Consider the following 14,255-nt stretch of genomic DNA (forward strand, 5'->3'; position numbering starts at 1 on the left):
ATATATTGCAAGAGACTCTCGTTCTATCCAACCCGCAACATACCAATATAAACCACCATGAATCGGTTGGCCTCCCGTAATCGAGGCTCATCGTTCCAAGGTCAGCTTGAGGCCGTTATGGAGGTGGACCTTCCTTGCACAAACATGAATACGGGAAGCAAATCTCCACCTACCTCTTCTTTCCGAATCAATCCCGTGACCCCTTCGTCGAGAACGGTGGTCGCTGAGAAGAGTGCCATTTTGAGAAGACTACAAGGTCTTCCCGAATCTGTTCAGGACGATAACGACACGGTAATGTCTTCCGCAACAACTTCTTCCAGGAAGTCGTGGTGGGGACGACGCTCCGGAGCAGGAGTTGTACGTGGCGGTAACGCGAGTTCTGCTGCTAGCGTTAACGCCAGTATGCGAAACACGAAGAAATCCAAGCCTGAAAAGCAAAAAGTGGAAGCAGGCAAAGGGTTTCGAAGTCGGTTCAGGCTGCAAGGAGCTCATAGTTCCCGCGACCCTGCATCGAGTACCAAGACCAACAAAAAGAAGGCGCCTCAAGTAGACAGCGATCAACTTGTCATGGACTTCTTCGATGTACAAAGTATTGTATCGGAACCGCACTTTGCACCGTTCGTAAAGTCGGCACGGACGCGGGATCCAACCGAAACCCATTCGGTCACATCGCAACGATCAATTGGGAGCTTTTTCATGCGCTTCCGCGAACGAAATAATCGTGAAGAAGCTATATTGGCCACAGAAATTACGGCTCATCACGATGAAGAGGACGAAGTCGATGATGATATTACCCTCGCTTCCGGGCTGCTGTCAAGTAGCGGCTCATATGGTTTTATACGCGATGAGGACTATTCGGATGGAGACTTTTCGGCATTTGTCCAACCCGAACCAAAACCCGGACAGCACGACTCGTCTTTGCCAAAAGACCCGAAAGCTTCCCGTCTAGGGCATTTATTTGGTCGTAAGAAGAGATTCCGTAGGCCACGTCGAGGCTCGGGAGATAGCAGCGCTTCCTCTGTGACTGATGGCAACGGTAGTCTTGCTAATGGAGCAGTTGCCACAACTTCCACCAACGCTCTGCATTCTACAAAGGGTCGTAACAGTATGCACAGCGGCGGTACCGATTCTCCTACTGAATCAGAGGATCTTGAAATTGAGGAAGAAGAGTTGGAAAAGCTATTGGAGATCTCGAATCACATCGCGAGCAATTCTAACCGTGAAAATGTGGCTCGTCCTATTCCCGTTTCCGAAAAGAGACTTACTGCATTCCTGGCAGCGGCAGAAGCTGCTAGCACCCGACCGTCCGTCTCCAATACCATTGCAAACTACGAAATCGCTCCTCCGCCGGTCCTCAGCAACAAGCAAGAAAGCAAGCAGGCTAAGGATGGTATGAAATTTGCCAAAAGTGCACGAAAAGCAGCAAAGGAAGCTCTTAGCGCAGCAAAAGAAGCAAAGGCGGCCAAAGAAGCGGTGAATTTCGCAAACGATGATGTCTTCATGCCAATCATTGAAGAAATCGAGGAAGACGCGGAGGATATCTCCTCCCAGATTCTTTGCAAGCAAACACCAGATCGGTGGTCTCCCTCGCCAACACCTGATGTCAATTCTGGATCTTATGCACCAAAGCGACCACATCGACGAATACCCGAGGGGGATGTTGGTGCAAACAAGAATAAGGATTGGCGCGCTCAAGTGTTCAGCCATGTCACTTGTTCCAACGACGTTCACTGTGATGGAGTAGAAGAAGAGAAAGCAACTGAGTCTTGCTCCTTCATGCCGGACGAGGACGACGACAGTGAGTCGGTATTTTCGCTGCTTAGTGGTCTCATGGCAACCTGGGTTGCCGAGCAAGCTCAGGAAGAGTTCAAGCAAGATGGGATCGTTCCATTCCTGCAATTGCGAAGTTGCCTCAAGCAAGGCGGACCTATTGACAACGCCCGCCTGTGCTACCGAGTCAGTTTTGCCAAGATTGAGATTCGGGAGTACGAACGCACGGTTGGCGATAATCCTGCCTGTGGCTCCGGTCCTCCTATCACCATTGGATGGGGTTACGTTCCCGGGGTAGAAGCCAACATTGAAGAATACGAAGCCACGAGAGTGCCAAGGACCAAGAAGCAATACTATTTGCCACCCGCCAAACGTATACACTTGCTTACTCAAGAATGGCAATGTACCGAAGAGCAAATTCGAAAAGCCCGACGAGAGGCAACGTACATCCAATATTGCCGTGAGAAGACAGCCTTTTCGAAAGCTGACAAGGAAGCTGCCTTTTTGCGCAAGGCACAGCGACGGCAACCAATTACCAACAACGCTAGCTGGCCTACATCAGATACCAAGCGAGCAGTGTCGGCACCACAGTCACCAGTGCTGCCGGGCATGAGCCTGGTTTAGATGAAGAAAGTTTAGTTGGTAGTAGACGGGTCTAATTGCTGGTTGCACAACCATTTTTGACGCTGCCCCAAACATTAGTTGTACTACATTAATTTGTCTACTTTATTTTATGTGGCTATTCGAAATTGAAGCCAGTAAACAAACCATATCCAATCGAACTGTCATGGCTCTCCCTTTTGTCCTCTTCTTTGATAGCTTGCGTTCAAATAGCTTGAATCAAAGCAGGAGATTGATCACGATTCCGAATACCTAGTTGTTACAGAAGTACTTTTGATGACGGCTGGCGTGAGTTGCATCCGTCAGACTACGTTCGCATTTTGTTTTTGTTGTCATACCACCACGTTTCCGGATTCTGCGGGTTTGGTGAAAACATTAACGCACACACGCACACATATTTTTTGTGCTATCCACAGAAATACTGTTAGTTGACATGTGTGAACAGATTAGGCTTATATTTTGAAATATCGAGTGACCATGAGCTATGAGCTATTAATTAGGCCTCACAGTCAACGTGAACATTTTACTGACTGCGACTTCTTCGGTTGGCATGGCTGGTCCACTTCTGTCACAAAAATCCGGGTCTTTCTGCAACGTATCACTTGGGATCCATACTCAGAGTCAGCCATTCACAGTCAATACGATAGGCTGCCACCATGGCCAAATTTTGGTGTAGTCTCGGACCGTCATCCTTGTAACCTTATTAGAAGAAGAAGAAGAAGAAGAAGAAGAAGAAGAAGGTTGCTGTCAGTTGTAAAAATAATGGGGAACTTCGAGCGCTAGTAATGGATGTGATCTGGCTTAAGCGGGACTTGCGCCTTACAGATCACGGCCCACTGGCGGCTGTGGCCCAACGCAAAGACCGAGATGTCTGTATACTCTACTTGTACGAACCCGATCAGCTGGCAGAACCAAGCGTTCACGGATCCCACGTACTATTTGCTAATGAAGGGCTAGTAGACTTAGATACGAAGTTGTCGAATCTTCGAAGGTTGTCGTCTGGCCAAAACGCTGCGGCCAGCAAAAGCTTTGGTTCGTTGACAGTCTGCCACTGCGAGGTAATCCAGGCTCTACAAGCTATTCATGCGCAAAAGAAAATAGCGAGGCTACTGGCACATATGGAGACCGGACACATGCGGTCCTATGCTCGCGATAAACGAGTTCGAAAATGGTGTAGGGATAGAAAAATACCTTTCGTGGAGTTGCCTCAAACGGGTGTGTCACGATGCCTTACGAATCGCGACGACTTTCATCGCAATCTGCAAATGTTTTTGAAGAAGAAACAGTATCGCACACCAACAGCCCTCGAATGCAACATAGTCATCGATTTAGAATTACCAGGAAGAAGCATGGAGCCCTTGTTCGCCGAGTTGATCGAGATTCCTTTAGAGCAGAGAGTCGACCGTACAGAACGCCAGCAAGGAGGGGAAACAACAGCATTGGAAATCCTCCGGTCTTTTCTTTACCATCGAGGAGTAGGATTTTCAAAAGGAATTTCGTCACCCAATTCTTCGTGGACGTCATGCAGTCGGCTTTCCCCGTACCTTACATGGGGCCAAATTTCCTTAAGACACGTAGTACAAGCACTCCAGGAACGTCAAGCTCAGCTGAAGACGCAGAAATGTCGATCTGATGATCGCTGGTTGCGCTCCTTTACTGCGTTCTCATCTCGCGTGCACTGGCGATCGCACTTTATTCAAAAGCTCGAGTCGGAACCGGAAATGGAACAACGCGACGTAAATGCAGCCTTTCAACCACTCCGTCGACAACCCGGCGATTGGAATGAATGCTACTATCAGGCTTGGTCAACTGGAAACACAGGCTATCCAATGATGGACGCATGTATGCGCTGTTTGCACCGACATGGTTGGGTCAACTTTCGAATGCGGGCCATGCTGGTTTCATTCGCAAGCTACAATTTGTGGCTGGATTGGCATCGGTTCGCTCCCCACTTGGCTCGCGTTTTTCTAGACTATGAACCGGGAATTCATTATCCGCAAATTCAAATGCAGTCGGGTACAACAGGTATTAACGCCTTGCGCTGTTATTCTGTAACAAAACAAGGAAAAGAGCACGATCCTCGAGGAATTTTCGTTCGCAAGTACATTCCTGAACTCCAGTCCGTACCAAATGACTACATTCACGAGCCTTGGAAGATGTCTAAATCTATGCAGGCCAAGTGCGGCGTTCACATTGGCGAACACTATCCCGCACCTATTGTGAATGAACAGGAAACAGCGAAAAGCGCCAAAGAACGCATCGCTGCCGTCCGTCGAAGAAACGAAACTCAGGAGGCCTCACGAAAGGTTTACGAAAAGCATGGGAGCCGTGTCTTTCGGACAGACAATCCTGTGACGAAGAAAAAGATAAAGATTGATCCGTCACAAACCACTTTGCCAATGCATGCAACCAAAATGTTATCCAACAATGCCAACGTCTTCCAAGCTTTGCCGATTCAATCCGATTTACGACTGCCCAAGGTGTCACAGAAAGCAGCGAAACCGGCACAGTATTCTACCGTCGATTCTTTCTTCACCCGTGGGTTACGAACGATGAGCTCCGTCTCCCCTTCGCATCACAAAGATAATCAGGATAGGTTAAAGGATTGGGAATGTCCAGCTTGTACGTTTCGGAATGAAAAGCCACTGGCACTCGCGTGTACCATATGTGGGACGACTCGTTCTACCAACAAACACTAGGTTTGGGTAAATTTACGCAAGACTAAGCTGTAAATATAAAAGTCTCGTTGCAATGCTATCTTGACTTTTTTGCCGTTCTCGAACTCCGTCTTTCCAATCATCCGCCGTTGACAACACTCTAACCACTCATATAATGTCTTACCAGTATCCTTTGCGCGATTGGATGCTTCGTTCGAACTTATCATCGGTATCTCCCAGAAGGTTCAACAAGAGCGAATCAGCGTTCAAATATACCTTGTTGCCGCTAGAAGCCACAATATCTGCAATATCCCGAGCGGCATCAATACGTCGAAGTTTCATAAAGCCCGGATTCTGGCGCACTGCGGTACCAATCAATTCCGCCGACTCGGCTTCTCCACGAGCCTTGGTAATGATGGTTTTCTTCTCCTGCTGGGCACCGAGCACGATGTACTTGGCACGTTCAGCATCCTGCTGCGCAACTTGCTTGGCTTCTACAGCCCGCGCGTACTCAGGCGAAAATGCCAAGTGGGTAATAGCGACATCCTCGAGCTGAATATTAAAGATACGGGCGCGTTTCTCCAAGTCGAACGAAATTTCTTTGCTCACCACGTCACGCTTGGTGAGGAGCTCGTTGGCGTTGTAGCGTGCCACGACAGCTTTGGCACATTCATTCATGATCGAAGGCAAGACGCGCTCGTCGTAGTTGATTCCAAGCATGCGATAAATCCAAACGAGTTGGTTGGGATTGGGTTTGTGCAAAACACGAATCGCAATCGTGACCATTTGCAAATCCTTGCTACCGGTGAGCGTTTGCAAATTCACGGGACGCGTCCGAATATCGTAGATGATGGGACGTTCCAACCAGGGAATGTTGAAATTCAAACCTTCGCCGTAGACGGTTTCTTTCATACCTACCAGCCGGTTGAAAACTACGGCACGGTGTCCACCTTGCACGGTGTAGACGGAGTTATAGGCGCCGTAGCCGAGGAGACCGGCACCCGCCAGAGCTGTGACGGAACGGGCCGCGGCGGCAGCTGCGCGCTGGGGACCACCTCCGCCACCAGCACCGCCACCACCTCCCGAAGCGGCTGCCTTTTGCGCCTGTTGCGCTATTTTCTGGAAGGCATCGCGAAACTGATTCGACATGATTCGCAAAGGGTACGATGGATCCAGAAAGGTGAGTACAAATTAGTCAGAGCTCGGCTTATAAGACTGTACTTGAATGCACGGTGCTACGGGTAGATCTGCAGACTAGGGAAAGGACAAGAAGAGATCGGGGTTACCCGAAAGGCAGCAGCGGAAGAGCGAAGAAGATAAGCTGCTAATCGATGGATGGAAACGATGGGAGGATCGACTACTTGCGGCGACGCGTGTGTGTCGAGGACTCGAGACACGGAACAGACTGCGAACGAACAGCGCAGAAAAAACGATAGTCTGGATTTCCCGCTTTGGGTTATGAGATTTTTGCAGGATTCATGTCGTAAGACCCGATTCCCTCCAATCTAGTTGTAGAATATTGAGGATAGCGATACATAGCGAAAATCCCTGTGGGTCGGTAATTGATAGGGAATCTCAAAGTACGGGAGACGATAACACGCAAGTTTCACGGTCAATGGCACTCTCACAGTCAGTTCACTGCCAATACCAATTTCGTGCAACAACACATAGAGCTTGTTGTGTTTCTTCGGGCTGTATCCATCCAGCGTACTAGGTATGCCGGCTGGGTGCTGTGTCGGGAGGACAGATTGATCGCATCTACTCTTCCTACTAGAGACGGGGACGGTTGGTATCACCCGGACCGAAAATATGCCGACACACTACGAAGTCGTTGGGGTACCAAAGTCTGCCAGTGCTGATGAAATTAAACGTGCTTTTCACAGCGCTGCCCGGAAATTTCATCCGGATAAGCAGACTGGCAATCCAGTAGTAGGAAGCCCTTTCGATGACGCACAATTTCTACGACTTCAAGCCGCCTGGGAAACGCTGCGAGACAAGGAACGTCGTCACACTTATGATGCCTCGTTATCCTTGCAAGAATCACGACACATGGCCAAGTGTAGCAGTGCCATTCCCTTGTCACGGAATGACTGTGAGATGGAATGGGTCTATGATGACGATGTCACGGAGAACAAAGTGCAGGCCTGGGTGACAACCTGTCGCTGTGGAGAACTATTGGAATTTATTCCTTCTGAATGGAACACGCTATCACTCGCAGCCCCTCTGCTTTCGGAATGCCCAGGCTGCAGTTTAGTGTACGATTGGGCTAAGCTGCGTTTAGGCGAGACTTCGAAACGAAATTGCGAATGAGCACATGCTCTCCGATGACCAAACTCGCATTGGCGCGCACAGAACACTATTCGTCAAGTTTACAGGCCAACCTCACTGCCTGCTTGAAGATGGATAGCGTTAGGTCCCGTAAGAGTATGACTAAAGCATTCCGGATGATATGGTTTCAGATTGTATGCAAAAGCGGTCGAAACGTTTACGTTTCGATTAAAGTCATTCTCTTGTGATCTGTGCAAATCTCTTGTAACTTCGAAGAGTCAGCTCATTGCGAACTACTGTACGAATGGCGTTTCGATCCAAGCAATGTTCACCATGCTTGTACCACCTGTATTTATTGAGGGCAGCCGGAACAAAGGACTAGATTTTGAAGAAAGCGAGTCGCGAAAGTCACTTTTCAGGTTTCAGGTAAAGTTCTCCAACAGTGAATACTTTTCAACCCGCACACGTACATGTCAGAATGAATCCCGGACATGTCAGAATGAATCCCGGAGACAAGACTTTACAAATGGCTAGCAACAGCCGTTCGAGAATTCACCTCTTTTGTACGAGAGCTAATCGGTCTCGTACATATACTTTGGAACGATTCAAACAGGGACAAACAACAATAATGTCTTGCTTCTACAGACATTGATACGTACGTGTATCGAGTCTTTACGGCAAATCCTTGTCCCGGCTCTTATTTCTGCCTTTACATTGTCTGATCATTGAATGGTGTTTCAAGTTCAAACAGTGCATGAGCATCTCTAGAGTAAACTTTTGTTTAGGGGTGCAAGTCTATAAAGAAATATGTTTCTAGCAGCCAACTCACTTTTTAGACGGCATGGCTGCTCTATGCGATGGTATCGCTCGGGGTCATCTTCCATTATGTCACAGAAAGCAATAGTCGCCCACGTCGTATACCGATGTCGTTTGAGCATATGCTCCACACAGAAGATATCAGCGTCCTTTGCATCAAGACTAAAAGACTCAATGTAAGGAACAACACGAAATTAAGATTGAAAGGAAAGCGAAGCTGTCACTGGCGCTGTACAGGAACGAAAAATGCATGGGGAGACGATTCTCCCTTTGAATCTATGCACAATGTGGCATTGGTCATTTCAGAATGTAAATAAATGTAAATTCGTTTGACTGTGAATCTAATTATTCCGATGGCCAAAAATCGCAAAAATAGCATGTTCCCTAAAACGGGTTACGTAATCGACACGGTAAAATTTTACCTAACTGTAAATATCTTTGAAAAGTGTTCATTTCGCTTCAGATATGGTAGGCGTTTGGAGCATTGGAATGAAAGCGATTAGCAACATTTTTTTGAAAAAGCCAAAGAGGGGAGATGAGTTAAGGCGCATTTTCAAGGCAAATGATGTCAACCACAGAGATTAGGCAGCTGGGGCTAAGGTGAATTCTTCGCCGGGGTAGAATATCGTATTGAGGAAAAAGACTCCGAGCTGGTCGCTCTCGCTGGACTCTTGGGGATCAGAAGCAAGAACTTCTCTCATGCAATCAAGGCATTGCCTCATTTCTTCCAGATCGAAAAGCTGGGAATAAATCTGGGCAGCGTTATTGAACAAAGCCAAAAGCAGAATATCGATAGAATGAGAGCGACAGTCACTCTTCAAAAGGATGTCGAGGCTCATTTTGTACAGTCGGAGAGCCTTACAAAGAAAGGAAGTTCGGCCTCGATGAATTCCACGGTTGTGATTAACAAACGCCATGTTGTAAAGAATAACGGATGTGATGACCTCTCCGTCTTGCTCTTCTAAAGAAACGAGTAAAGCTTGATCATAGATACAAAGAGCGCATTCTTCCTTAGCAATGCTCTGTTGTAGAAGAATATCATCAAGAACGGGAACAGGTCGAATTGAAGACCTTGCCTGTACGGCTTCCATCATTGCATCGGGTCCGTGTTCGTAGCTATTATATGAAGCCGTTCTTGATAACTCGAAGGTGCTATCGACATGAGTGTAAGGCCGAACGCACGGGGTGGAGGAAAAGTCGTCGATGACAGGTACAGTGCATCGCGAGGATGAAACGGGAAATAAATTGTTGTCGCTCGCAGCGAATTGATCTTTCAAGTCAGCGAGCACTATTCTCAGCAGCTCAAGCGCTTCCTTCGACTGGCCATTCTGAATGCAGGATACGGCCTTGTTATTTATCTCAATACTTGGTCTCGTATTCATGTTCACAGCGTTCGCCTTCGGCCGAAGAACAAATATCAGGAGTTTTTGTGTGAGTTTCGAGATTTTGTCTTGGCCTGATGGACGACGAGACACCCCAATTGGGCTTTATTCATTTTTGTCTGGGTGCTTCCCAGTTTGTGTGTGACAAATGAACGGAGTTTGAAGCCAATCTACAGATCTCATTGGTCCATTATATGTTTTCAGTTAAACTACGATTATTAAATCTGAACAAGCAGAACTAAATCTGAAGGAAATCAAGGTTTCAGTATACCAAATTTATAGCACATCGATTCCCAAAAGGAAAATGAAACTCATGGCCCGCGCCATAGAAATAGATACAATCTGTATTTCATTCGAAAACAATCATAAAAAATCTGCACGCCAGCCATCTTTTAAAATTGGCCATTGAACCATGTTTTTTTTTCAACCTAACCTTTTTCATGTGTGTCGAAACAGAACAATATCATAAATCGTTAATGAAAGTCTCAATTTTTATTGCAAACCTTTTGGGTGAGACATTGTTAAATCTTGTCACACATCGAATCTTCGTCGCCTTTCAGAGAGGCGGTAAGATTCTACCCCGAGGACGAAACTTACATGACCTTACAGTTAATTCTGTATTTCTGCGTCCTCGTTTCGCCAACATTTCGGAAGCATGAGATATCCTACAAGAATAGTGTAGCATCGAAATGGGCAGTTGTTGCAAAATACTATTTGTGATAGGGCGAAACAATTGCCCCAAGATTGACAACGGATCAAGAGTCCGCTCGTATATCAAGTAAATCTGAAATCTTCTTCCGAAAAAAGGCGATTTCCCTCCTAGCAAAAAGATGCACGCATATGAAAGCTATATATGTCGCAACCTGCCAATACTCGGCATAGGTCAGGAAGGTACGGCATCGAAAACAGGCAACCTTTCTCTTGGAAGTTGATTCATTTCGGTCACCGTAATAAGTAGGTTCGGATTGTTTTTACTTTGTTGCAGTCACGTTCAATAGAGAGCTCAATCGCTTTCTAATGTATACCAATATTGAAAGCCTAGCTTTGTTCCGTTCGGAAGGAGCTGCGCTTTGATCAGTCAACTGTTTGTTTGTCACGGTGCAACGAGTAAGCCGTAGACACTCAAAGCAATGAAAGAAATTTACCAGAACACTTGATTTCTAGAAAGCAAACCGTCAAAAGCAATGAACTTTAGGAGCTTAGTTGAGCAAGGATACATCTAACTTCAGCGAGATGTGTCGAAACAAAATGAAAAGGCCGTTCGTTGTTGCTTCGACTCACGAATCGTGTTTTTGAGTATAATTGCCTTTCTCTTCCGAAGACGGGCCAGTGGACTGCTGCTTCCATCATCGTGGTAAAGGAATGCAGCTATTACGTAGCGTCGCTTGTTTGTCACTGTTTCGCCGCCATGCAGCAAGTGCTCCCCTCGAAAACTAACGACCTCACCAATCCTTAGTTTGACAATTAGATCCTGATCGTAGAAGTACGTACCTCCTCCTTCGTAGTCCTCGTTCAACGCCAGTACGAATGAGTGGGTAGACTCGTCGGTGTGGACTGGCAAATGATTGGAGGACTGGCCAGCCTCGTACCGAACACAAAATGCATCATGCACATAATAGTTGGAGGAAGTACCAAACTGGTCTGCAAGTGTTGGAGCCATTGCGGTTTGAAACCAGTGGCGAAACCACTGCAACAGAGGTTCAACTTGATGAACAGGGACATCGTACGTGGGCACTGCATAATGGCGTTGCTGAGTCCAGCGGGCGCTTTCGGCCCAGACTATAATCTGCTTGCACGTCGTTTCGTCAAGTGCTTTCGCAAGGAAGGCTTGGGGTAAAAGTGGCTTCCACGTGGTCGGAACTGGAGGGAGCTTCGTCTCGCTTGCCTGTCCCCAGTATTGGTAGGCTCGCATTTTTTTATTTTGGAGGGAAATGCCCGCATGCTTGCTGCACGCCTCAGGATACATGTCCACTGCTCGCTTCCAAATCCGTTGCGCCTCGAGAAAGCTACAAGTCGAAAGTGCCACAGCGCCGAGGGCGTGCCACAACTCGGGATTTTCCGGTTCATCCTTCAAAGCCTTATCGTACAGCAGTTTTGCCTCGTGTGGCATACCAGAAAACATATAGAAGCGAGCCAAGATCTTTTGCTGCGATGTGTTGAGTTCGCTTAGCAGTCGAGAAGGGTCGACTTCGTACCGGCATCGTAGGCAACTACAAGATTCGCCCGAACGCTGTTCCACCAGGCGATCTCGCTGCTCGATTGACCTATTATTTTCAATAGCACAGATAGATACGGGATCGTTTTCTACAGTATCAAAAAGTGCCATAACCCCAATCTCCTTGCCACCAGAAACCATTTCCAGCTGTGCAGACGGGACGCAGGAATGCATCAATTGCACCCTACGTAATTTACAAATAACTCCGTATGGTCGAGGAGTGTACTTGTCGTGTATCAACTTGATCAAAGACAGTACAGAAGATCGTTTCGGGGATAGATCTAGTCGACGCGCAAGAAGTTGTCTTTGAGTGGAGTTCAATAGTGGTATCTGACGCGAAGCGTAGTCCTGCAAGGGGTGATCTATCCATAGTATGTACTGATTTTGATACACTTTTTGTACAAGACTTTTCCACCTTTCCAAGCTGATTTTATTAGCCACACACTTCCAAAAATGGATGATAGAAACGTTTTCGTCGAAGATATCGTGAGCGTATGATGGGAGGCCATCGAGAATTGTGTTCACTTGAAAATCGTCCTCCATAAACAGAAGCGATAGTGATGATGTTATGGCATAGACAAGATGCGAATCGTCTGTATGTACAACCTGAAAATGACGCCGGAGACGGGATCGTAAATCTTTAGGAAAGCTGGGTTTCGGCAGAGCCGGTACAGCAGAAGAGTCGGCATCAAATAAAGGCAAATCTACAGAAAAATTAGAGTTCTCGTCTTCGACAAACACTGGCACAACGCAGTACACTGGAAGGGTTGTTATTTGCTCGCCTTTCTTGTAGTTCCCCATCAAAACGCCGTAGTATTCTATTCTCTACAATGAGCGAAAACGACGAGCCTCCCGCGAAGATTCGGATCGACGATGGTACCATTGTCGTCCGTCTCATAAATCTTTCTTATAAGCTAATTACTCTAACTGTAAATTCACGGTCAGAGATCGCATCATGTCACTATCAATTTGTGCTCGAAGACGTTTAGATGTCCGAAATGGCGGCATACTCGTGACCTAGGGCGGGACTTCTCCAGAACCACAAATTTCTGGGATCGTTCCCAGGACGAAACAGACCAATCTGACTGTAAGTTCCACGAGTTTGTGCCTTTTCTTCCCGTCATGTTCGGGTCAGTTTCTCATCACTGGAGGTAGAGACCATGGCTTTCGAGGAGCGCCCCGCCTTTTTGAGGCCGAGGGCATGTATGCTTCTTGGGGAAATTCCCCGGACGTAAAGGCAGAGAGTGTCAATTCGGAAACGATTACCTGCCCTTGGTCCGTTTTTGGCTGAGACCGCAAGGGAGCTTTTGCGGGCCGGGTTGCAGCCGTCACAGCAAAGTTATGCTTGCACTAACACAACGGGGATTACTCCTACTCTCATAGTGTTGAGGAACTCTTGTCATTCATTTTGTGTGCATGACCCTGCTTGGTAGTGGGCTTTGGCTTCAAACCAAAGGGGGATGAAATACGCCCAGCAGTTCGATTCTGCCTTGCGCACGTCACCAAAAAACGCCGCACAGCTCTTCAGCGCCATTTCGAGTAGGTGATTAGGAGGCGATTTGCTAAGTGATTCTGGCAACAGCGAAATTTCGATGAAGAATGTTCCTTTAAATTATGTTGTCAAAGAATTACCTCGTTTGTCTTCAGAACCTTAAGACGCATGGTGCATTTGCATTATCCCTTCGTAGCGAGAAAGCCACCGAACTCCACTTCCCCACACTCGAAACAAGAGTTGCAACGGGCATGTGCAGCATCTACCGATCGTGCCAGTACTGTTCGGAAGAGGCACTCTCGACGAAGACTGACCAGAACTCTCCATGAAATAATGCTCCCTTCATCCTAACTCTTACGACGTTCATTTGGCATAACAGCAACCAAAGTATACAGGGTCTCGCGAGAGGAACAATTCGTTGTGCAGTGTGGAAGGCAGACAAGCTAGCTAGTGATAGTTACAAAAACTACATCATGAGTAGCTGCATCAGGAAAACCAGTCTCGCGGACGAACGATTCACTGCGCAGTGGAGCAAGACAGACTCGCCATCTTGTGGTAGTTTATGTCCAACTCTTGTTATGAATGTTTGCATCCAACCTTTTTTTAAAATAGTATTTCGCTATGTTTGTACAGATTCACATAACGCAGCGATTCTGCAGAAGTCGAGTATTGTTGCCGTTGAATCAAGCAGGTTTCACTGTCAGTGGATCTGCTGCCAAAAGACAATATCTTTTGTTTGGTGGTTCTTTACAGAACTCGCCGTCGGTTTTTTTTAACCATAGTAGATGAACTTGCATTGGCATTGTTAGGATTTCCGCTGATTTTGAATCTTTAATGCAAGGAAGAGTCATCGTCAAGTCTCCTCATTGACACGCTCCCATGGGGTTCCGGACCGTGAAACAAGCACACAACCTCCGGGAGACTTTTGATGTCTATTCGTCAAAGTGAAGTGGTACCTTGCCGTGTGACGTCACGACAAAAACGGTGACGCATAAATTCTGCGTATTTCCACGTAAGCATAGAAAGGCAGAAAA

At 47.0% G+C, this 14,255-nt stretch overlaps 6 protein-coding genes across 6 annotated transcripts; 3 read left to right on the forward strand and 3 right to left on the reverse strand.

Annotated features, from left to right (window-relative positions):
• Positions 1 to 57: 57 nt before the first annotated feature.
• PHATRDRAFT_46239 (predicted protein) lies at positions 58 to 2,481 on the forward strand (the record flags this gene model as incomplete). Its single annotated transcript, XM_002180451.1, has 1 exon — positions 58 to 2,481. The coding sequence occupies one exon, from the start codon at positions 58 to 60 to the stop codon at positions 2,392 to 2,394; it is 2,337 nt and encodes a 778-aa protein (XP_002180487.1). The 3' UTR covers positions 2,395 to 2,481.
• Positions 2,482 to 3,176: 695 nt separating this feature from the next.
• On the forward strand, positions 3,177 to 4,721 carry CPD1 (cyclobutane pyrimidine dimer 1; the record flags this gene model as incomplete). Its single annotated transcript, XM_002180452.1, has 1 exon — positions 3,177 to 4,721. A coding segment is annotated over one exon (1,545 nt), but the record flags the coding sequence as incomplete, so codon positions are not given.
• A 567-nt stretch (positions 4,722 to 5,288) lies between these two features.
• On the reverse strand, positions 5,289 to 6,020 carry PHATRDRAFT_12799 (prohibitin-like protein; the record flags this gene model as incomplete). Its single annotated transcript, XM_002180655.1, has 1 exon — positions 5,289 to 6,020. A coding segment is annotated over one exon (732 nt), but the record flags the coding sequence as incomplete, so codon positions are not given.
• An 837-nt stretch (positions 6,021 to 6,857) lies between these two features.
• Positions 6,858 to 7,358, forward strand: PHATRDRAFT_36161 (predicted protein; the record flags this gene model as incomplete). Its single annotated transcript, XM_002180453.1, has 1 exon — positions 6,858 to 7,358. One exon carries the CDS (start codon positions 6,858 to 6,860, stop codon positions 7,356 to 7,358), a length of 501 nt encoding a protein of 166 aa, XP_002180489.1.
• A 1,355-nt stretch (positions 7,359 to 8,713) lies between these two features.
• Positions 8,714 to 9,514, reverse strand: PHATRDRAFT_36162 (predicted protein; the record flags this gene model as incomplete). Its single annotated transcript, XM_002180656.1, has 1 exon — positions 8,714 to 9,514. One exon carries the CDS (start codon positions 9,512 to 9,514, stop codon positions 8,714 to 8,716), a length of 801 nt encoding a protein of 266 aa, XP_002180692.1.
• Positions 9,515 to 10,739: 1,225 nt separating this feature from the next.
• PHATRDRAFT_46242 (predicted protein) lies at positions 10,740 to 12,530 on the reverse strand (the record flags this gene model as incomplete). Its single annotated transcript, XM_002180657.1, has 2 exons — positions 10,740 to 10,909; positions 11,006 to 12,530. 2 exons carry the CDS (start codon positions 12,528 to 12,530, stop codon positions 10,740 to 10,742), a joined length of 1,695 nt encoding a protein of 564 aa, XP_002180693.1.
• Between the last annotated feature and the right edge of the window lie 1,725 nt (positions 12,531 to 14,255).

This window comes from Phaeodactylum tricornutum, chromosome 9, assembly GCF_000150955.2.
Source record: "Phaeodactylum tricornutum CCAP 1055/1 chromosome 9, whole genome shotgun sequence".
NCBI classification, from domain to species: Eukaryota; Bacillariophyta; class Bacillariophyceae; order Surirellales; family Neidiaceae; genus Phaeodactylum; species Phaeodactylum tricornutum.